The 23,824-nt window shown below is 40.0% G+C and overlaps 1 protein-coding gene across 2 annotated transcripts in view; it reads left to right on the top strand.

The window, feature by feature from the left end:
• The window catches only part of sema5a (sema domain, seven thrombospondin repeats (type 1 and type 1-like), transmembrane domain (TM) and short cytoplasmic domain, (semaphorin) 5A), a 173,942-nt gene that overhangs the window by 78,324 nt on the left and 71,794 nt on the right, over window positions 1–23,824 (top strand). For both annotated transcript variants that reach the window (XR_014772698.1, XM_084747092.1), the window contains exons 5-9: window positions 1,317–1,379; window positions 5,480–5,578; window positions 12,217–12,430; window positions 14,716–15,001; window positions 17,873–18,008. Coding sequence is in view for 1 of the 2 variants with exons in the window: in XM_084747092.1 (XP_084603218.1) it covers window positions 1,317–1,379; window positions 5,480–5,578; window positions 12,217–12,430; window positions 14,716–15,001; window positions 17,873–18,008 (798 nt within the window). In the remaining variant the exon portion in view is untranslated. The remainder of the gene's footprint in view (window positions 1–1,316; window positions 1,380–5,479; window positions 5,579–12,216; window positions 12,431–14,715; window positions 15,002–17,872; window positions 18,009–23,824) is intronic.

Raw genomic sequence — 23,824 nt, 5'->3', positions numbered from 1 at the left:
TTTCTGTAAGTGGGTGTAGGCTCCCTCTTGTTACTGCCTATGTGTGAGAGTGTGTACACATGGGGTGTTTTGACGCTTCGCAAAGGCCAGTGAGGCAGAAAGCAAAGGGCTTGTCATAAAACACAGAAGAAACTCCCAGAGCCTGCTCAAAGAGGAAATGAAAGAAGTTCTCCTAAGTGCTGAGGGGGGTTCAGCTTTCGTTTCCCCTCTTGTCCTGGCATAAAACAGCCCTGATACCAAGGTGAAATCTAATATTCTCTCTCAGTTAGCGATATTTACAATATTCCCACTGAGAGTGAAGTCTTGTGCCTCTGGCCACTTGCCACGTTATAACTGCAGGAAAGTCGTATCTCTGCGGCCAAAAAAGAAGTTTAACTTTTGGAGACTTTTCGTGACTTGGCGTTAAGCGTTATTGTTGCGCCAGCCATTTCCTGTGTTAAGTATTACTCCCTTTGCCAGTCATATGGAGCTGGTGGCAGTGACGGCTAATTCTGCCTGTCATGAGCGTGAGTGTCTTAGTGGCCCACAGCTGCCCAGGGGCCAACACTCATTTCATGAATAGAGAACTTCTATCAATGAGAAAGCCCCCAAAGAGGTCACGCAGAAATTAAACGGCAGAAATTGGAGCACGCTGGTGTCTTCACCCTCAGAGCAGACAGGAAGAGGTTTCATCTTCTCATTCCTCCCCCTCCTGTAGTAAAATGTAAAAGGCGTCCCTCTGTGTCTGCCTCACATGTAAATCACAATGACATGCCACTCTGGGGACTCGCGTGTTATGTCTTAAGATCCCTCCTTTTCCCTCACACGTAAATCAAATTGGCATCGGGTTCTGTGCGCACTTGCCTCTCCGTTTCTTGAGGTATCTGCTCGGTATGCACTTTAATTGGATTCCGTGTCTGTATTTAACATGGATAAAAATATTTGCACATGCTGTAAGTTTACAGTAAAGATGTAATGTCAAATTCGTTTACAGTTGGCTTCTGTTTTAATCCATTCCTCCCACTCAAGTCAAAGAAATGTTAGCACCCAGAAATCAGTGCCTCAGCCAATATGGTTTTCTGTTACATTTGATTTCATGTCCTGTCTGGCATTTTTATTGCTCAGCTATCGCAGACATCAAGTCACCAGACATGAAACTGACTTCAAAAAAGGTGGGGATTTGCCACAGCTGCGGAGCCAGGCATTGTTTTGTTTGGGTTCCCTGAGTAGTCTTCACAGTGGTTCGTGGTGACATGGCGCCAAATGTTTCTGATGTTTGCTTCTTCTTCTTGATGGTTTATTGGGAGCCTCAGTGCTGCTTTTCTCTCTCTCCGCAGGAGGCTGAGTGGCACTGCGATGAGTTCACCAAGGGAGCCTGCTTCAGCCGTGGAAAATCTGAGGTGAGTTTAAGTGATGTCTGAGTATTTGAAATGTCACACTGTTATATTGCCTTATCAGACCCTTGTCACTATGTTTAGAAAAACAAGTTTGAGTCTTGGCATTGTAAAAGAAAATAACATCTTGTCCTCTGTAAAATGTGTACTTCATGAAGTAGGTTCATGGTCATTACTTTGCAGAAACCTATAGTTTTTGAAAGTCACTTAAAGAGGTACCAGAGCAGTTTACAGTGGTATTCCATTAAATTTAGGGATGTAAAAGAGACAAAATGCCAATTTCTTACAGTTCCCATTGAACTAAATAAATATGAATACACCTAAAGACTAATTTCTCTGTTAATCAGATGAAAAATCAAATTTAGACAACCAGTCATTAAGTCAGAAAACACTCAGAAATCTATGTCATATTGGTTTCCCCAGTGTGGCTACCATTAGCAGTGTTAGCACCAGCGGCCTGCTGTCCTTGCAGGTTAACATCCAGCCTTCATACAATCTTATGTTTATTTTCTAGATCAAAATACTGCCATGCTGAGATTTTATCTTCTTAGTCCCACTTTCCACATCACAGGTTTAACATCTGAGTATTAGTGTGGGGAGAGGGGGGCTGCTGCCTGCTGGGCTGCAGCCCTGGCTTGTGGTGGGTGGCTGCATAATATTTTAGACACAACAGTTAAACATTGCTGTATATGAACTAGTCCACTAATCATGCACATCAATATCAATAATGTATTTGTTTGATTGTTCGATAAATACTAACATATATCAAACTCCACACCCCATGTGTAATGAATGACTCTACAGCCATGCTAAAATCAGTAGGCTAACACGCTCACATTATCTTAGTTAAGCATGTTTGCATGCTGATGTCATTATTTTTGCAGGTATTTGGTCATAAAGCAAAATATTAGACAAATTAGAAATTCAAGGGAGTCAAGGGAGGTTTAACCAGGACCGTATACTTTATAAACAGTTAAACCAGACCTGGTCAGTTCTGACCTGGGAGGACAAAAATTGCATGGCTGATGGGAAATGGTGATAGTGCAACAATACAAACAACTACGAACAAGAAAACAAACCTCCACCGCTGCTGAACACTTTCCTAAATTGTAAAGCTGCTGCCAGTGGCAGACAGCTGATGATTGTTCAACATTTCCCTGTGGGCTTGGTTAACTGCAAAAATAACACATGAGTGAATGCTGTTTACCAGTGGAACCGAAGGCCCCAGATGTCGGACTTTCCCATCAGTGGATCGGTGAGGCATACTGGTTAGAGAAAATTAAATCTTCTAGCAGAAGAAATCACAGATCTCCCTGCAGAGAACACGTCACATCAATCAAATAACTCACTAAAATCAAAAAAAAAATGTCAAGTCATGATGAAACATATTGAAGCTTGAGAGCAACGTGGAGCTCTTTATTCAGCTTTAACATATAGAGCCGCTGGGAATCCCTGCTCTGTATGTGGGATTGTCTTCAAAAAGACTCTAAATCAACCTGTTGTGAAGTTAAAAGCTTCCCCAACCACAGCATAAAGGGAGTTCCTATTGTTTCCGTAGCCTCTTTTTGTGCAGAAGTGTATGTTTTCGTATGTGGTTAGCTGCCCTCTAGTCTACCAAACAGATGGTTAGAAGCTGAACTTGACTTGTAGGTGAACTGCCCAGCCCTGATCCCTCTGAGTGTGTGTATGTGTGTGTGTGTGTGCACCACTGTGTATTTATCCTCCTGTGAAAGGTGGTTAGGGGCCTATAATAGGCATGCACAGGCTGGCCAGCACCAGATAGCTGTTGTGAATTACAGACTAAAGCTACCTCAGTCCTTGAGAGTCGCTGCTGTCTGAGAGAGTCGAATTGTTTTGCTCACTGTTCCCTTCTGAGGATCAGCTCCTGTGATGTACACTAAGAATAGCATTAAAAGACTTCATTCTCCTGCAGTTGACAGGGCTTTCGATGGTTTATTACCTAGCTCAGCGCACAGCAATATACCATCGCTTAAGCTATTACACAGATACCGTGCCTGTGCTTTGAGTGAATTTACAAGTGATTGTATTTTTTTTTTTCTTAATACACGTGTCCGCTCTTCTCTTGTGTATTTGATTTATTCCAAGCGGGAGAAGAAAGGAGAGTTAAATTGACTTGACAGGACTTGATTGCTGCCTCTGTTTTGTTTTATAATGTGAGAGCCAAGTATAACAGCTTCTGTATTACAGTACAGACGTTGAACATTTGTCAGGAAGTTTTCATAAACAAGTCAAGACTGTGAGACCGGGCAAATATTAAATATGCCGTTATTTACCGTAGAAACAAACTGCAGAGGAGAATTGAATTATGCAGCAGAGCCCACACAGCCCACCCCCACTCCTGCACCCATACACGCCCACACACACGTGACCTTGTAGAAATAAGGGTTCCAAAAGGGTTCTTCCTGATGGTCTGAGGTTCTACCAAGAACCGTTTGCACTTTTTTGAATAAAGGATTTGTCAAGGCTACATTGTGAGGCTACGGGTTCAGTTAGGAACCCTTTTTGTCCAAAGAACCCTCTGAAAAAGAAGAGTTCTTCAAGAATTGTTGAAATCCATGAAGAATTCTTTAGTCAAGGGTTCTTTGTACCATGATAAAAAAAAAAAGATATCTTGGTAGAACCCCCCTGGGTGGGTTCTAGATGAAACCTTTGGATTATAAAAGGGTTCTTGATAGAACCTCCTGGGTGGATTATAGATGAAACCCATGGAAGAGTTCTTGTAAGCACCCTTACAAGGTAGAAATGCCCCAGAGAGGGATCTGTGTGGAACCATTGCACTATAGAAGGGTTCTTCTTTAGAACCTTTCATAGGGAGTTCTGGGTGAAATCTCTCACAGATGGCTCTGATATAACCCTTTATGTTAGGTTCAGATAGAAAAGGTTTCAGTGGGAACCTTCATAAAAGGCTCTTCCCTCAACCGAAAGGTTCTCTTAATGGTTCTAGTTAGCACCTTTATTTCAAGAGTGTATACACACTCATACAGTACACAGTGAGCTGTACAAACAGCACAGATATATGGCACACATAACAAGTGTTACTACACACACATGCACACATACTTAGGCTGTGCTTAGCACCAGGAAACGAGTTGTTTTATGAGTCAACCTCCATCTTGATAGGGGGAAATAAAAACCCTCACCCTCCTTCCTCCCTTCATCTCTCCTACAGTGCCCTCCACTCCTAAATCAGACCCTTGAGAGGGGGAGGAGCAGGAGGGGAGGTCGCCCTGGGCACCTCGAGTGGCTCAGACAATAGCAGATTTACAAGGGTTTAAATTTCTACGAGGGGCCCTCACCAACCCAGCCGTGGCCCCTTTCAGATGGAGGGGACCCTACAAGTTTATTACCTTGTCCTGTGACAAAAACAAATACCGCTCTCTGACGTGAATACTGACTGCTGCTGTTGTTACATTCCCCATAAGTTTTGTTGATGTAAATCCCAGCAAAAGCTGCATGAAAGCCTGACGCCGATATTGCGAGTTCATGCCGTGTTCAGCAGCAATCAGTCATTCAATCAATCATTCACTCCACCTGTCCCGCTGTATTTGTCATATGCTTTTAACCAAGTGCTGAGTGGTTTGCTAGAAACCCAGACCAAAACCTCAGAGGAGGAGTGAGCCCAGAAAAGAATGGTGAGTATGTACTTTACCATAATTTAGAGAAAAGTGGCTTGGATTGATTAATGTGGAGAGAAACACGCTTGAACAAGAGGCTACACTTTCATTTCACTTTTTGACTAGTCAACAAAGCCAATGCAATTTTCCAAACTAATCCTGAGTGGTCCTCTCCCACGCCCGCTGCATTTATCTGTTCTCCACCTCATTCAGATCCCCCTCCAAATCTGGTCCCTGTTGAATTAAGATGTGACATGGCTAAGCCATGTGGGCATTAGCCTTGATTTGACTCTGTCAAGCTTGGCCACGTTTTAGAGTAGCCCTCCCGTGGCTGCAGGTGTTTGTCTCATTTATTGGCATAAAGTGTAATTTTGTCCCTCTGCCTAATGCTGCTGCTTGTCAATGGATAGATAATGGCGCTGCTGGTAACTGCTAACTGTGATATGTGTGTTTGCTGGTGTGTTTCCACAGGAGGAGTGCCAGAACTACATCAGGGTGCTGCTGGTGAATGGGAACAGGCTGTTTACCTGTGGAACCAACGCCTTCACCCCCATCTGCACCAACCGAACGGTATGAACAACAGAAAAGATTTCTCTTTCCTTTTTCTTCTACTTTCTACCATGCTTGTTTTTTTTGGATGCTTATTATCCCTAAGTCTATTAAGGCCAATGTTTCTATTTAAATTAAAATGCTGACTCCCATCTGGTCCAAGTAACGTCAGCAAGTCATTTGTATTTTAGTGTTTGGGAGACATTTGAGAGACACCTATAAACTAAAGACGATGCTCAACCTAGCTACTATTAAGCTAATGTGCTAGCATGTTTTCTGCTGGCTTAGTAAGCCATGATTACAGTGTTATCTTTGATATACCGCACTGGCAGTGGGTTTAACTATGTTATTTTAGTCATTTTTATGTCACCAAGGATATATTTTCGCTGGAATTGATGTCTGAAAATTACATTTTAATGTTTTTTTACTACTTTGTGCTCTTTTCTTTTCATTATATTAAGATTTTCAGCCCTACATACTGAACAGGGCTTGTGTGAGTCTTTCCCTGGGCGATAGACACATTAAAGTAAGGCTGTCATTTTTTAAAGGAAGACAAGATATTCTTCCTGCTGCAAATGAAAAGAGAAATTCATGAGCGTTACAATGCAGCCTTTCTCTGTTCAGTACACTCGCAGGTTTTGCAGATAGAGCCTTATTTGGTGTGTATGGTAGCTTATGGTAGCTAATTAAATTAAACGTTAAGTAAAGGTAAAGGTAAATCTTTGTTTTATTACATACACAGTCATCTGCAGTAGGACATATAAAGTGAAATGCTATTTCTGCGTTTGGCTCATCCCATCCTAAAGGCCCTTTCAGACACAGTGGGATTTGTGCTCGCTGCTAAGTTCAGCTTGAGCTGTGCGTAGTGCAGCACACGGTGCTTCGCCCATATCTTTGACAGGCCACGGTGACACGGAGCAAACCGTTGAGAATAATGGGTTTCAGAGCGCAGCACTGCCGTTTTCATGTTGTGTCTGAAAACCCCATAAGTACAGTGGAACAGTGAGCAGCCGGGTTCAACTTCAGTTCTAAGTTAGCACCTTGGACATGGGGACAGGAGAAATTAAAGTAACATATGTGCAATATAGACAGAGATACCCTGTCTGCAGCCACAACTCAATCCCAGGACTTTCTTTCTGTGAGGTGACAGCACCAACCACTGAGACAGACAACAAACATTACATAGATATTCTAATATCTAACAGATGTCACTGAGTCAAATACTCGTCTCTACTTGTGCCACTGTTATAAAAAAAAAATCCACCATTATCATCTCACTTTAAAGAACTCGAAGGAAAATTCTGAGCTAATATAATTGTAGAAGTGTTTTTGCCGCTGATTAAATCCAAATCACAGTGATAAGGCCTTGCTTTGTCAAAGCTAAATAGAAGTGACAGAATAAAGAAATGTGTTAATTGACATGAAATTTTCCCCTTTGCTATAGAGGTTGTTACATTTTTTTCAGTTGTGTTATTCTTCACTGATTAAATTCTTTCAGGCTTAAAGCAGCAATCTCTATCCAAATTGGCAGTAGCCATATTTGCTCATTGTTTTTATTTTTCTGTAATATTTGTTGTAATTGTTTGTCAGTTCTTACTAAAAATCATATAAATCATATAAACACACCTATTAGCCGATGAACACATCTTAATAAGTCATTATCCTCGAATAACAGTGATATGTCAAGCTCTGTAAGCCTGAAAACATTACAAATATTAAGATTGAAGTGTTATTGATTGAATTGACAAGTTCAGGAGGAACGGGTCAAGGTTGATCAACACGTTTAATCAGCGTGTGATTGAGCCATGATGTTGATATCACTGGATTTCCTGTCTGAGCTCTCGTTGCTGTTCTCGCCTCCTTTGTTGTGCAGTCAGGGATGTAGACTAATTATAAGATGAATCTCATTAGGCTTGCTTATTTAAGAAGCCGTGTTACCTCAAACTTGTTAAACGTCGTAATCAAAATATTGCCTTAAGCTCATTACTTCTGATAATCCCGACGTTGGCCTACAAGTAAACATATCCTTGTCTCATCTGTGCTTTTTTTTGCCTTTCTTCGTCAGTCAGTTGTTTAGCGTCTGTTCTTTGTATCGAATTATGCTTTCTTTTCTTCATTTATGTTCAATTCTCTGTCTCTTATGTTTCAACAAATTCCTCCCATGTTTTAAATGGATGTTTAGTCAAACTTTTCTGTGTGAGATGCTATCACCAGACTCTTTCTAACTTTCTGCCACCATTTCTTTCTTTATTACAAAAGCATACGGTGCTAATAACCATGTTTCTCAGTAAATTATGTGGCAGCTGCGAAACTTTATCCACTTTTATCCACTATTGTTGTGACAAGTGCCCACTGAAGCTAAGTATAGAGCAAAATTTAAAATGTCAGAGTATTGTGCTCACCTGAGAACATATCAAACGTTTGCGTCTCCTTTGTTGGGTTTCAGAGGAGGCGGAGGAGGAGGAGGCACGAGTTTACTATTATGATGACATTTGTTTTTGTCCAAAAGCACTGCATCCAAAGGTCACGGGCTCATAATGACTGTTTACCGCTGTGAAAATACATATAGTTGAAATGTCATGACATTATTATAGCAGTATTTCATCAGGCGCTGTCATATTTACCCAGTGAACGTCCGTTAATGTGAAACACTGGTTGGGCACATGCAGCAACAGCAGTGGAATCACGCTTCGGCAGATTTACTATCAGCTGTGATGGATGAAGAGAGATGGAGCAGAATACCTTATTAGTTTAATAAGTGTTTGGAGGTAATAGATTAGATAACAGTTAATTTACCTGAGGTGTAATGATAAGTTATTAACAAGAAGAGAAGCCAGGACAATGTCTTTACATAAAAGCATTAAAAAAGAACACATTTCAACCAACTTTCTTTTAATTTGAAGAGGATATTCAAAGTACTCTTTGTTTTCATTATGAAATACTGAATTTACGTATTTGGGCTTCAGGATTTTGTATTTTGCCAATTCAAATACCAAATTCATTACAGGCATAGGCTATTTATTATTTCTTCCACCATTTGTGATGTAGGAATAGAAGTCTCCAAACACAAATTAAAGTTGAATATACCAGGCCTGGAAATAAGTCATTTTTAGGACAAGGCCACTTTAGCCTTTGATAAACACAGATTAAATGGGGCATGCAGCCAAAATGTAGGGTATCAAAGCCAAAACCAATAGTGCAATAAGTGATAATTACATTGTATGAAGACAAAATAGTATAAGTGCAATTAGCTTATAATCAGCCACCATTAGCAATCAATACAGACACCAATTACTAGACTGTAAATCATTTATCAAACCAATAACGAACAACAGTCATTGTCAGACATCCTTATCATAGTTAAGCCGTGACCCGGTGTTTTTGTAGTGTTGAGGAAACATTAAAAGTGCTGCCTGTTAAGAAATGTGACGTATTACAATCTCAACGTATACAACTTCTTACCTGTCTGCATAAACACCTAACTCTGCTTCAAATACATCACAATACAGAAGCTACTCTCAAAACGCCATTTTATCTTGACTTTGATGCTAAACTGAGGCAGTTGGCTACTGGCTAGCAGGTAGCCTCATTTTAATGCATAGACGTGAGAGTTGTATCTATTTTCTCATCTAACTTTCAGCAAAGAAGTGTGTTTCTTAAAACTATTGCTGTAATAATGATGTCAGTGGTGCTAATAATAATTTGGAGTGGTGATAATAAAGATGATGGCGGTTTGTGTGATTGTAGCTCATGACAATAAAGTTGATAACAGTGACGTAACTTATGCTTAGTATTAGAAGTTTGCTCAGGACGAAGAAGTCACTGTGACATTTTAGCGTCTGTATTAGATGTTGTATTTTATTGTATTTTACAATCTTTCAGTCTGTTCACACTGACATGGCAGAAAGCTGCTAGGAGGTATCAGGCTTATAAAAAGCTTTGTGGCTAGGTTTCCTGTCATAGTGGGCTGCTAAATATTCTCTCAATAGCCACAATAGAGTCTCAGTAACACCACACATAGCACCCAACTGGCTCTCACAGCAGTCTGCCTAAGCTGTGAGCTGTCACTTACTGAAAAAGTCTCTATCAGAGGCATTCAAAGTCACTTCAGTGTCCTCCTCGCACAGCTGCTGGGTGCACCACAGAGACGACTTTCACTCCCCTTCCTAAAAATGCAACGGATGCACTGCAGTCTATCTATTTAGCGCCCCTCCTCTTGTTTTTCTAAATGACCCAGATGACCTAAAAGAGGCTATTCCGGCCCGCAGAATGAGTCCCGTCAATACCAGGCTTTCATCTCCGGCCGGCAGAGCTCAGACAGGGACGCTCTGTTTTGTTGTGGTTTGGGTGGAGCAGAGGTGGCGGGAGTTAACAGAACCCTTGATCCAATTCGACCGGCTCCAGGAAATTGGCTAAAGAAGTCGCCTGCTTTACCCCCAACACATGCGCCTGCTGAATGGAGTCTGGGCTCCTGTGTGGAGGAGCTGTCCACAGATGATTCAGTCAGTGAACATCCTCCCCTCAGAATTATAAGGTTCTATCTTGCATTTTTGTACAAACTGAGTTACTATTCTTTGACAACTTATTAACATTATATTTTTTTTAGGGTTTATGCATTTTTAGACTTTTTATTTAAAAAACTACAGCAGAGAAGACGAGAAAATGTCATGCAACGTGATGTTTATAATTAATGTGAACATCAAGGATCAAGGATTGTACCATGAGAAGCACTCAGCTAAAGAGTAGATTCAGGCATTTGCCTGCGACTGAAATAAAGGTTCTAGACTTCAAAAAAGCGGAACTCCTACTTAAGTGTTTGTCTCTTAATATGAACACTAAGTGCCATTGCCACGCTGACATCAGGATGCTAGTGTTAGCTGGCTAGCATGGTAACAATTTCATTGTTACAAACTCTTCAGTAAGATCTATAATTAGTTTTAAAATAGCAGAACTTGCCTGGCATTTGTTCTGCTGTCCCTCACAAAGATGCCTTGAGTTTATAGCTCAACTATTTACTCAACAAATGAATCATGTTAAAAAAAAACATTATAGAACATGAAAGCAGTTTCTTGTCTTGATTACAAAATGAACACAAACACATTTTTTTATTTAGGTGGATCAGAATAAACATTTCTGATACAAACACACAAATTTTATGGTTTAAAACAAATTGAGTAAACTGTTTGTGTTCCTTGTAAATCATTTCCTCTTTTCTTGTTTTGCAAGATAGCACCAGATAATTCCAAGCAGAAGATAAGTTATAATGAAGATCTCTCTGCATTTGAGTTCCAAAACAACCCATTTACAAGTTTGTCAGGATTTTGATATCGAACATTTAGAATATATTTACATGCATGAAAGAGATTTGTACTACATATAATTTTTTGCTATTTGAAATGTGACACCACTAAACATCTCAAAGCTGCTCAGAATGAAGAGAGAACCTTATAATTCCGAGGTGGTGAAATATGAAAATGCATGAGGACAGACTGTGAATCTTTCGGGTCTCGTGCCGTCAGCGAAGATCTTCTGCATCCAGCAAAGAGTCCAAAGTGTGTCACCCTGATTGATGGAAAAGTAATTGCAAATAGAATCATTTTAATTATCATTTGTGGATTTCAAAAACCTGAGATTAGCGCAATCACACTTCTTTACGTCAAGCATTTGCCCTCAGAACTTAGATGAACTAGGACGGAAGCATACACCATGAGCTAATCCCCATATATAGTGTTTACTTTTGCGCCATAAAATATAATTACATCTTGGATTTAAAAAATGCATTACTCCTTTTGGTATTCAAGGCTGAGTCAGTGAGCTATGGCTTGTATTTTTTTTTTTTTAACTAGGAACCAGTGCAGTGTGTCAGGGCTAAGCCAGGGTCACGCTGTAAAGTATTTTTGAAAAGTCGGGAGTCGGATTTGGCCTCAAATTCAAAGGCAGTATGCACAGCAAGACTGCATCTCGCATCAAGCCTCTTTTAAACTGCGAGAGGCTTCTCAGAGATGTGGTATAATAATGTTATAAAGAGACAAACAGCTGGTCGCCCTGTAGAGACATCAGACACCAAACCAAGAGAGCACTGCAGCCAAGAGTAGTTTTATTTAAAATGCCACTTTCAGTCACTTTTACTTTCCTAACAGGTGTTTTTTTTAACACTGGACTTGAAGCAGCTGCTCCGTTTGTGTGTTTCATGCTGCTAATGATTCTAAATGCATTCTCTGATTGTGTTTCCTGCTCCTGAAGGTTTTGCTCATATATATCTTTGTGTGTGTTTCTCCGTAGATGTAAACCAAACAAAACATAATGAGATGAAGTATTTTTTTTAGCCCACACCATTTGCATATTGGCAGGAACAAACAAAACATTACCAGACTTCTCCAGTTTGAATTTTAATGTTGCCCTTCGATACTCTGTCCTATATTTTTATGCAGGTTTTTCACAATGATCCATTATTTAACAATAAGAAGAAAATGCAACTTTACTCCCAAGTGCAATATCTTGTTGTTTTCTCTTTGTAACTCGAGGGATGCTCATGTTACAAACAATCAAAATCATTTTCTTGGCAACGTCTGTGTCCTGTCCATGCCTATTTTTTCCCCCTTTCCATTGTAAGCCTGCCACTTTCATCCACTAACTTTTCTTCTTTTTCTATATTGCAGCTGACAAATTTGACAGAGATCCATGACCAGATCAGCGGTATGGCTCGGTGTCCTTACAACCCCCTCCACAACTCCACTGCCCTCATCACCTCCAGTGGGGAGCTGTACGCTGCCACGGCCATGGACTTCTCTGGGCGAGACCCCGCCATCTACCGCAGTCTGGGCGGCCTGCCACCGCTGCGCACTGCCCAGTACAACTCCAAGTGGCTTAACGGTAGGGGGCTGCCAAAGTTTGAGGTCTAGATATTTGATATATACATATAAACACTGACAGCATGACAGCTCCTCAAAAGTAAAGCCAAAACTTCTTGATTGCACCCTGGTGGCAGGCTGCAGTATAGATTATAAAACCTGTCCCCTCCATGTTAGCAAGTGGGACATGAGCCAAACTGAAAAAAATGATGTCCATTTGATATAGTTCTTATGATGCTTATGTGTGTTCATGTGTCTTCTGATACATGTGGTTTTAAACAATTATTTGATGCTATAAAAGTAGAGCTGCACTGATACACTTTTTGTCAGTTCTAATCCGATATCTGAATTTAGATATCTGCCGATACTGAATCTATACCACAACTACACTTTTTTCCTTGATGATGATGATGATGATGACGACAATGATGACGACGACGATGACGACGATTACGACGATGATAATTTATCAGTAATCGTAGTGGTGTTAGTGGTTAACAGTTCTGTATCAGTTGATATTGACGCACACCCAGTCAGTTTTAACCACAAGGAAAGTTTGTTTAGTTTGTGTAATGTAACTTGCATAATAGTGTCTTTCAACCAGTGAAGTGTTTCCTGCATTTCTTCACTCCAATTGTATACCGTGGCGATAAATTGGAATGCAATTTCCCTTGTATTATATGCTATTGTAGAGTAGACATGAAATGCGAGCCTCAACACTCAATTTGTGCTGCTTAACAGTAGAAAATGTGGAACATACATTGGGACAAGGAACAGTGACTTGAATGCTGATGCCCGATGAATAATTTATAACAATAAATATCTGGACCTGACACCAATATGGGATTGGATGGGTCCCATCCCTGAAGAAAAGGGGGTTTCATGTCATGATTGACAGCTGCACCCTGCTGGTGATTGAGTTGGCCAGCTGTATGGGCGGGAACTTGATACCATGGCTACAACCCTGATCACTACTGCACAGACTGTGGCTCCAAATTACATCACCATGGCAGCACATTTGGCTTCATTTTTGTACAGTGGGAGGAAGTGAAGACGCATCATCCATCTTGATACAGTCAAATGGTCCACAAATAGATGTTACAGTCTATGTAAATATGTGTAAAAGTCATTACATAATGATAGATGGGCATTTTAAACAGAAAGTAACACAATGAAGAAGAAATAATTTTTTTTTTGCTTTTCCTACAGCTGGTGGGGATTCAGTGTTTGTTCAAGAAAACTTAAGCACGGCAGATGCTTATCTAACATGAGAGCTGGAATCTGCCTCTCTTGGCTGAAGGATTATATTCCCACTTAAATTGCCGCCGTGCTGTGCAAAGAAGAGTAGCAAGTGCTGAAACAGAAGATCCCACTCATAATTGATTCGTCGCCATCATGTCAGTCAAAACAATTATTTTTAAAGTTACTATGCAACTCGAAAATCATTGTATTTATCTCACCCTTTCTTTGAGGAGCATCAAATTGTGAATTCTTCAAAAATCAATGTCTTTTTCCCTGAAAGCTCAGAACCACTTCAAACACAGTGCAGATTGGAGAACTTCAGACAGCTTAAGGTGTCCAGCCTACAGAGGAGCAGGTCAATCAGTATCTTGTCAGCAAGTGACTTTTATCTGATTCACATTTAAGCTAAATTGAAAAAATAAATTAAAAGCCACCACATACATCGTTGCGCAGAAACCTTCTGGGAAAGGGTTTAATAACTAATTTTATGGCGAATTGATTTTCTTCCTCTGTCTCCCCCTGCACTGCCCTCCAAAGGTGCAGAGGAGAAGAGGGTTGAAATGAGGAGGAGGGGGAACACTTTCATTTAAAGGTGAATTAAATCACTGTCAGTGAGAATAAAGTGTGCGGTTTAGATCCAATAATGTCATACATAAAGATGAACGCCGTAGCGGTGACAGTGTCGTGCAGGTCGCGTGTTTCAGATAGGGTGAGAGCTATTACGCTACACCTGTTTTGGTCATTTCTCATCCTAACCTTTAGGTTTGGGGAGTGAAAAATGAGTTTTCTTATTACAACACAGCGCCATTAATAACATGGCCTGTAGTTATTAATCCTGATCACCTGCTGTTGTGTGGGCCTCATGCTCACACACGCTGTGAGTCAATCAGTCATAACACATACACAGCCACTCTCCCACTCCCTCTTACTCCCACTGCCTTAAATATTGTTCTTTCTGTATTTCTCCTTCCTCTCTCTGCACTTCATCTTTCTTTTAGCTTTATTTCATTTTTCTTTCTTACTCCCACTCACTTTCCTCATCTTTTGTTACCTCTGCTTCGACAGAACCCAACTTCGTCTCCTCCTACGATATCGGCAACTTCACCTACTTCTTCTTCCGAGAAAACGCAGTGGAACATGACTGTGGCCGGACCGTATTTTCCCGCGCGGGGCGTGTCTGTAAGAATGACATTGGTGGCCGCTTCCTGCTGGAAGACACGTGGACAACCTTCATGAAGGCCAGGCTGAATTGTTCCCGACCAGGAGAAATACCCTTCAACTACAACGAGCTGCAGGGAACATTTTACCTGCCTGAGCTGGAGCTGCTTTACGGCATCTTCACTACCAACGTGTGAGTAATGTGGGATTTTACTTAAGTGTGATGACAACAAATTTCATACTTACTTCAGACAAAACATATATCATGGTTCAAACAGGAACTACCCATTGTTCCAACTGCCCATTATTACAAAACACGAAAAATGTTCCATTGGACCAAAAGCCCATTTTTCCGACATCTCATTACCCCGAAAAGAAAAACCCACTGGAGGCCTGTTGTCCTGAAATACACACTCTCTTGAGTTTCTTGATCTTAAGATCTTAGCATATTTTGATATAGGCCAGGTTGAATTTGTCATCATGGTAACAGACAATAATAAACGCAGGGTTAACATTCTTAAACGGTCACAGTTTGATCAGGTTTAGGCAACAAAACTACTTTATTATGTTTGGGAAAAGATTGTGGTTTAGTTTAAAAGAAGTACAGTATGTTAGTTACGTCAGTTAAGTTACGTAAATAAGTTCAGAGCAGTGGGCCATAATTCTGAAATACCAGTAGTCCGAAAATGTCCTATAAAAGCCCATTTTTGCAGCAGCCCATTACACCAAAAATTAACGGCCATTGCTCCAGAACTACATATGTAACTTAACTGATGTATCCAACAATTTTCTATTAACCTGAACTGTGATCTTTTCCTAAATGGAACCGAGTAGTTTTTTAAATCTAACCAGACTGCGACCGTCCCATGTTTGTCATTGTTACCATAACAACAAAGGAAATGGTCAAAACAGTGTGTATTGTGGTACAGCAGGCCTTTGGAGCAGTGGGTTTTTGTTTTTGGGATAATGGGCCATTAAAACTATGACACTGTTCAGTACAGAATTCAGATCCACGATTGACAGTTTGCTAAACGTTAGCAACAGACGCCCTCAGTTATTGTCGCTACACCTGTCAAGCTTTCAGTTCTCACACGAATTAAAGTTTCTTTGACAGTTGTTAGTCAGTGTTGAAACAGTTGGTCACCAATTTCAGGTCAACAAAAGCAGTTTCACATTTCTACCCAGCAACTGTCAGTTTTGCTTCCTGGTAGCTAGCTAGCAAATTAAGCTGTCAGCTTTGTGAGTGGATTGAAAAAGTTATTTCCTGCTGACATTTTAAAACAAGAACCCTGTAAATAGTGTTTTAAATAAAGACTCAATGGCTGCATACTAAGAGTTGCAGGTAAAATGTCTGGATCCTCCACCAGTTAGTGGTCCATGACACAGCAATGAAGAAGTAGGATTGTTCTTGTATCAAAGTTTAGACCTAGTTAGTCCCAGTGTTTAAGTATGACAAGTTGAGTCTAATATAATGTTTTCCTCATTTCAGTCACATAACTGTGTAGCTGAGTAGCCTAAGTACTGAATGCTTCATTGTATTTTAAACTGTATATTTCACTTTTAATGATACATAGCTATTGGTAATTAAACAAACACATTTTAATTTTGCATTTCTAAAATTTGTTTGTTGATAAATTGCTTTCCCTTTCTGCTATGAGTCATTTGTTTGCAAATTTTTCACAAATTGTTCCGTTTCCCCAAAGTCCTTATTATTTTCTATTTTGCATTGTATGGTCATTTGCATACAATTTCTTTGAAGGAAATGCAGTCTTCATAAATAATCAGTTTAAGCCAATTATCAAGTCGTTTGATTAAAAGTTTAAATCTTTAAAAGTTATTTTCCACAATCACCCCCGCTGCATTTGTATATTTGACAGAATGTATTATTTGTGTTGTGACGAATGAAGCAGCTCACAGCATCTTGAGATCTCATGAAAAATAACAATGCGAGTCATCAGATTTCTCTTTTATTCTTTGTTGTTTTTAATGCACCCACAGAATAGCTTCATGTATAATTCAGAGTGTTTTTGGCATCGCATTGTCATTTGTGTAAACAAACACACTTCAACTGCATCTGCATTAGCTTGGCGTGTGACCTTTTTGTACGACGCACTCTTTGTATATAAAATTGAGTGATAAAATTGAGTGATATATGACAGTAATGTTTACATGGCATGTTTACAAGTGCATCTCAAATTGAATTTCCAGTAGAAATCTTTTCCCATAAATAGTCAAACCAGCCCACAAACAGGATCACTTATTCCAGTGCCATCGCATGTTTAAATCCCATGAAAGAAGCTTATCATTACATATTAAAAGTGTACACTGTATCGTGCACATGGGGGGATGTAAGAGATGGGATGCAACCATGGGTGAAAACTATTATTTTCAATTTCCGCAAACACCCTTTCCTCTTTTTGTCTCTCCCTCTTTTTTATTTTTTAGTTTCTCATACAAAAACACACACACGCGCGGACCATTATTAAAAGCTGAGTAATCTGTTCTTTATGGTCAATGCCTTCACATTGCTGAAAAAGAAGTCTTTTGAAGGGTATTGGAAACATTTCCCCCTGCAGGCACAGAGTTTAATGAACAGCCGCATTGGATTATAATTCACATCGCCCAAGTCTCACAGTTTGAGTTGAGAGTTAATACTCTCATTCTTTACTTTCTCTTCGGAGGGAGGAGACCAGTACTTGTTGAAACTGACAGCTTAAAAAGTCAAAGCTGTATTTCAGGCTCGAGATCTGTACAGTTAATCAGACAAGCCGAACAGCTTAATTGTGTCCTATTGCTGGATTTATAATCCAATAATGACGATCACTTATGCCAGCGTCTGCGACTCTCTGTCCGGTGTTTGATTTGTATTGTTGGCTGAGAGCAATACAAACATAGACAAGTCAGCTTTATAAATACCAACAAAATCTGAGTTTTCTTCCAGTGCTTTGGTGTCCTTTTCTAAAACTCTTTCTTCTAATGCCTCCCTCTGTTTCTCCAACACCCTGTCCATCCTCCCAACCCTTTGTTGGCTCTCTCTTCCCTTTTTTCTCTCCCTGACATTCAGAAACAGCATTGCTGCGTCCGCGGTGTGTGCCTTCAATCTCAGTGCCATATCACAGGTTTTCAACGGGCCCTTCAAGTACCAGGAGAACTCACGGTCAGCGTGGCTGCCCTACCCCAACCCCAACCCAGACTTTCAGGTAATAAAATTATACAAACCTTATACATAAACTTTTTTTTTTCATTTGGAGACACCGCAAACACTGAAACAAGATAAAGAGGCTAGACTGCCTTGCCAGCAGTTCTGTGAGGTGGCGCAGTTCTTTGCAATGCTAATGCTAAGATGCTCAAAGTGACAACATGCTGTTGTTTAGCAGGTATTTATGTTTTCTGCGATCTTAGTTTAGCATTTTAGCATGCTGATGTTTGATAATTAGCACTAAACTCTAATTTTGGGGAGTAATCAAATACAAGTAACAGTGTAACGTATTTAAAATACAAATATGAGTAACTGCATTCAGTTACAGTTAATTTGGTGACATTCTCACTATAGTTACTGTCTTTAAAAATACATTACTTGAAGGGATTATTTTTTTGTTTACTCTAAAATAATATTGGGAACACATTTCCCATAAACATATTCTAGAAAATGTTTGTGCATGTCCCGTGAACACACAGGTCATGTGTTTGGCATGGAAATAGAAAGAGCATTTTACCTCAACTGCAAGAAGGTAGCAACATTATGGTGCAGCGCAGGCTCCGCTTCCCATCAACCAAGCTGCTTTCTGCAGAAAAAAACTCAGGTCTAACTTTCAGAAGTATCTTGAGACAATTTTAAGTTCTTTTTTGTCAACCGCATTTTTTCACTGACAAAACCAAGACAATAACTAAATAAAAAGTAATTTATGAGGACAAAAACTGTCATGAAATCTACTGACACTGTGCCAATAAAAACAGGACGAAAATGTTAAGGAGGTTTAACGTCAGAATCCGATATGACTCGAGGTATTTATACCTGCAGAATCTCTGGCTATGTCCCCGGCTCTCTTCTCCTAAAACTAAATAGGGTTTTAGTCAAAAGGCTATGACTAAAACTGAATGAAAATTTGCTGTCATTAATTAAATTAACACTGGTGTTAACTACATTCAGAGTGTCCCAGATAAATGGGATAAATTTTGAAATATTCCAAAAGTAATCCCAAGAGTCTAGAATACATTGCTTAACCTAAGTAATCTAATAAAATACATCACAAATTACATATCAGGGCATGTGTTCTGTAAAATGTTTTAAAAGTAACCCTTCCAATACTGCTAAAAGCAAAATACAGCTGAGGCTGATGGGTTGTCCAGCCAAAGTGCTGGACGCACAGAAATTTTGACATGATGATGGTGAAAGAGATAAAGTTACTCTAATTCATCCTTAAGTGTACATGAATATCTTAATACCATTCAGTAGCTGTTGTTTCACATTTTATGTTTCAGTGAAAAACAGAAATGCCAACCCCCTGTGGGCTCTAGAAGAAAAGTCAGGGGATCACTTTCTGTCAGACTCATCCTCTGGAGCCATGAACGTGTGTACAAAACTTCTTGGCAGAGATATTTCAGTCTGGTACAAAATCTTGGACTGACCAACACGCCAACATTGGCACCGCTGTGGTCGCACTGCTAGCATGGCTAAAAATACTTTGACTGAGGCGGTTTATGAAGTGTGTGCGAGAGTTAAAGTTCAGAGCTAATCCTTAATGATCATTTCTTCATGCTTTATGCTTGAGGTGTTTTCGACGCAACCCTGTGCCCAATCAGCCAAACAATATGTGTGGCTGGGAAATTTATGCATGCGGTGTGTGTCTGAGCGTCCTGATAAATAACTGTGTGTTCGCTGTGATGAGCCCGAGTCCCGGCAACCTCTTCATTCTCATTAATTTCCTCTCTCTTTCAATCATCCCTCACTCACACATTACGACCGCTCGTTATAAAATCCAGTGATTTTTACAACGGCACAATCGTTCCTTTAAGATGTTTCATAGCCTCATTCTGTGAACTGTTGTCCCTCTCTAATAAACTCTCCTTGTTTTGCACAAGTGCCACTTTAGGTTTATACTCCGTCCTAAAACCCAGAGGGGCGAACCGAGCGGGGCCGGGGCACCTTATCCCGACTTCAGGCGCTGCTCTATACTGACGACACAGAGGGAATGATTTATTAGCAGAAGTGGTTCTCAGTTGTCGCGGGCTTAGCAGATAGTGAGGGAGTTAATCCACGCAGCTCTCCATGAGGGATTGAGTTCCCTCTTAGGTCTGGCTGCCAATGGGTGACACACGCCTCACTTCCACACACTTTTCCCATCACGGGCCCCTCGATCATGCATCCGTCAAGCCAGCCCATGCACACTGAGCATTTGCAATGCCTGCTATCAAGAAGTCACACACACATTATCTACAATAACATGCTAATGCAGAAAATGTGCTATATGTGACAGTTTACTGAGAAAAACACATATATAGCCCTAAATCTGTTACATAAAAGTGTATAATAAAGGGTCTAAAATTGCTAAAATTAATTAAAGAAAAACCATATAATTTCTATGTTTGTCATATTTTAAATTACATGTCTGAAATTCATTTACCTTCCAGAAGACCACTTTAATCTATCTGGTCAGTGCTGACCACAGATTTATCCTGTTCAACATACTGTAGGTACATTACAGACAGGTTCCTATATACCCTGAAGCTATATTTCTCAAGGATAAAGTAGGATCAGGTCCTCCTCTCCATCCGCGTCTCTCCACTTAAGCTCCAGTACAATAGCTGCTCCTCACCGCTGGACCGATGCACACTTTATCTAGGTTTCAGTGACATCTTCATCAAGCATTTGTCAATGTTGGGGGATTAGATTTACGAGCGCAGGATTTATGGCCTGCACGTTTTCCTTTTTTTTTTTGTCCAGTTCTTTGTGCACACACACCTACACACATGTACATGCACAAACATACACCTACAGGAGGACCAGCACCTATAAAACCCATATCCACTGTACACAAATACACCCACAAAAATAGAAGGTTGCAGATTGCTGCCAAATAGGGATAATTATGACTGTGAACTCATCACTCAACAAACACACTGATCATTGATTGAGAGCTTAATTCCCTGTGTGTCTGCAGAGAAAATCCCTCCATTTATTTGAACCACACGGATTGATCCTGCTGGGTTTTATTCAGGCTATGAGTCATGTTCGCTGGGCGTTAGGAGCTAATACCATCTCTGTGTTGTATAGGTTTTCTGTCACACACTGTAATTGCTTACTGTAAAAATGCATTCATTGTTGAGCTCCATATGCAGGAAAATATGTTAAGTTACAGTCTGAGCCAAATGCTGAGAGAAAGTTTTTTTACACCGTTTTTACAAGTAAATTAATGAGTATAGGCTGTTTTTTTAGAAAACACAACTAAACCTGTTAAAAATAGGTGATTGACACTACTCATTGGCATCTGTTTTTTTCTGATATGCACTGGAAAGCTTGATGTCTGTGCAGGAGAGCAGAGAGACAGGTGTTTTTTAAAAGTGTCTTGTGTTCAGCTCTCAGTACTTTTGTGGTTTCTAACTGAATCTCTGTGTTGTGGAGTTGTGTTCGGTTACTGCTGATAAAAAAACCCCAACATTTCCAAATTCTTGACCTTCATAATAAAAGCTTTTAAATAATGAAATAATGAAAATAAAATGTTTATCCACCTTTCAGATGCTTGACTAATGACAAGCACGTATAAGTTAAACACCTTCAAATGGGTATAAATTCTGCTGGTTTGGTGGAGTCAAGCCAAGCAGCACCTGTGTATAAAAAAGCCACAGACGTTATCAGAAAAGGGCAAAAATTTGTCATGATTACATCACTGCTGGGGCTAAATACCTGTCAATGCCGATTATACCTCTTCCTATTAAAGACAAAAGCCAAATGTTAGTGGGTGATAGTGGGTCCAGTGTAAAAGAAGCTTTAGAGATTTTAAATCCAACAAATAAGAGGTGTCATTTTTTGTGTTCCTTTCAACATTATTTACGACCATTTTGAGCCAAAACTGACAGATTATTTTAATCAGATCTTACCAGGATGCTGAAATGTTAAATAGCGTGGGTCGCATTTTAAACAAGGGCCCATTTGGCAAAAACATGCTGTAATACGACCATATTTCCCGGTGGCACTTATCATCCTGGCAGAGCGCTGATGATGAGCGAGACAGCTGAGTGTTGGATGGGCCCTCAGCCAAATGATGATTCTGTCCCTCACCTTGACTGTACTGAGGAAATCACCACATCCATCTCGCTCTACGTTCACAGATGTCATAGAGACCCACGCTGGTCAGCGCCTAACTTTGTCTCGCTGTGGTAGAAACACAATCATGCAGACACTCAAGCACACAATACAAGGACAAACCCCAAAAGGAAACCTTAGATGCATGCCATTATACAGCCCTACACCACATGCATGCTACGCACTCGAGGCACATACACACACAATGTTGCATTTCCTTGTCCTTCAGGGCTTTAATTTCCCATCTCCTGATGTGGCGAGGGCACTGATCCGTTGCCCATTCCAGGGAAGCCCACTATGACTCTCATCTGTCAGCCCAGGGAAGGCCAGGGATTGATCTGTATAAAGTGTCCGTGTTGCTGTTGCTACCGTAGCTAGTCAGTGGGAACTAATCGCCACCCAAGGTCCAGTCTCAGCTAAGTACGACGAGGATGTGCGCGGTTCGCCTGGAGCAGATTTCGTGCAGCGCATCCACAGTACTGTTTTCAAAACAGTACCAGTCATTTGGGTTAGTGTAATTGTCGAGCGCAGCTTATTTTTGTTTCCTCTGCTGTGTGTCTTGGAGTATAGGCCCGTTCTTTGTGGACGGCACCTCAATCCACAATCCTGACCCCAGCCTGGGACCTCTTTCACTGAGAAGGACATGCATGGTTAGCTTTATTCATCCAGCTCTGCCTCAGCTGGACTGGCTTTGAGCCTTACTCTGTCCCATTCAGTTTGGAGGAAAAAAAGAACTACATTCATACACAAGTATGAATACTCACTGTCCTGGAAGAACCATGTATCTCCAAAATGTCAACCATTCATGAAAAAATACCCCGATACCCTGTATCAGTTTAGTGGTAATCCAATGTTTCTTTTGTCAAAAAAGTAGGAGATATATGAAACACACTTAATCCTTTATAATTTAGAGACACATACTGACACAAAACACATACTGAATATTCCTTGCAGGTAGTTTTTGAATACTATTAGTGTCACATTGAGACATGCTTTAAGAATGTTAAAGCATAAGCTTATCACCAAACATTTTCAAACTGAGAACATTGCCTGCCTTTAAGAATAACAAGGTAATATTCTCTGTATAATGTCCCAATTTTTACACAACATTTTTACAATATTTTCAGAGAACATTGTCCTCCCTTTAAGAAAAACATGCTGTGAACTAAAAGACAACTTCCTGCATTATTACGACATTGCATGTTAATATTCTCAGGATGTTTTTAGAACAAAAATCTTTTAGCCGGGGAAAACATTTTAAGAGAATTAGGGCATAATGTTCTAAAAGTGTTATCCCAAAACTTTTTAATCACCAAACATTTTTAGAATTTTTTTCGGAAAACGTTACCCTACTTTTACGAAGAACATTCTGGAAATCAAATAAAACGTACTAATGAAAAAGTTACTCAGATATAGCATGGTGATATTTTTAGAACATAAATTTTTAGCGTGGGAAAGCGTTTAAGATCCTAATGTTCTAACAGTGTATCATCAAATGTTTTTAAAATGTTTTGGAGAACATTATCTTATGTTTAAGACTAACAATCTGGTAACTAAATAAAAACTTCTTGCTGAAAACATATATTATATGAATATATTCTGCCTCTGATCTCTTCTCTGAAAATGACACATACTGAAAATAATGTAACTAAAACAAAAGAAATGGCAATTTTATTATTAAAAACACATATAAAGCCCAGTATCTCAAAGATA

This window comes from Lutjanus erythropterus, chromosome 21 (assembly GCF_056507025.1).
Source record: "Lutjanus erythropterus isolate fLutEry1 chromosome 21, fLutEry1.hap2, whole genome shotgun sequence".
Lineage (NCBI taxonomy): Eukaryota > Metazoa > Chordata > Actinopteri > Lutjaniformes > Lutjanidae > Lutjanus > Lutjanus erythropterus.
This window is presented reverse-complemented; position numbering and strand designations above follow the sequence as displayed.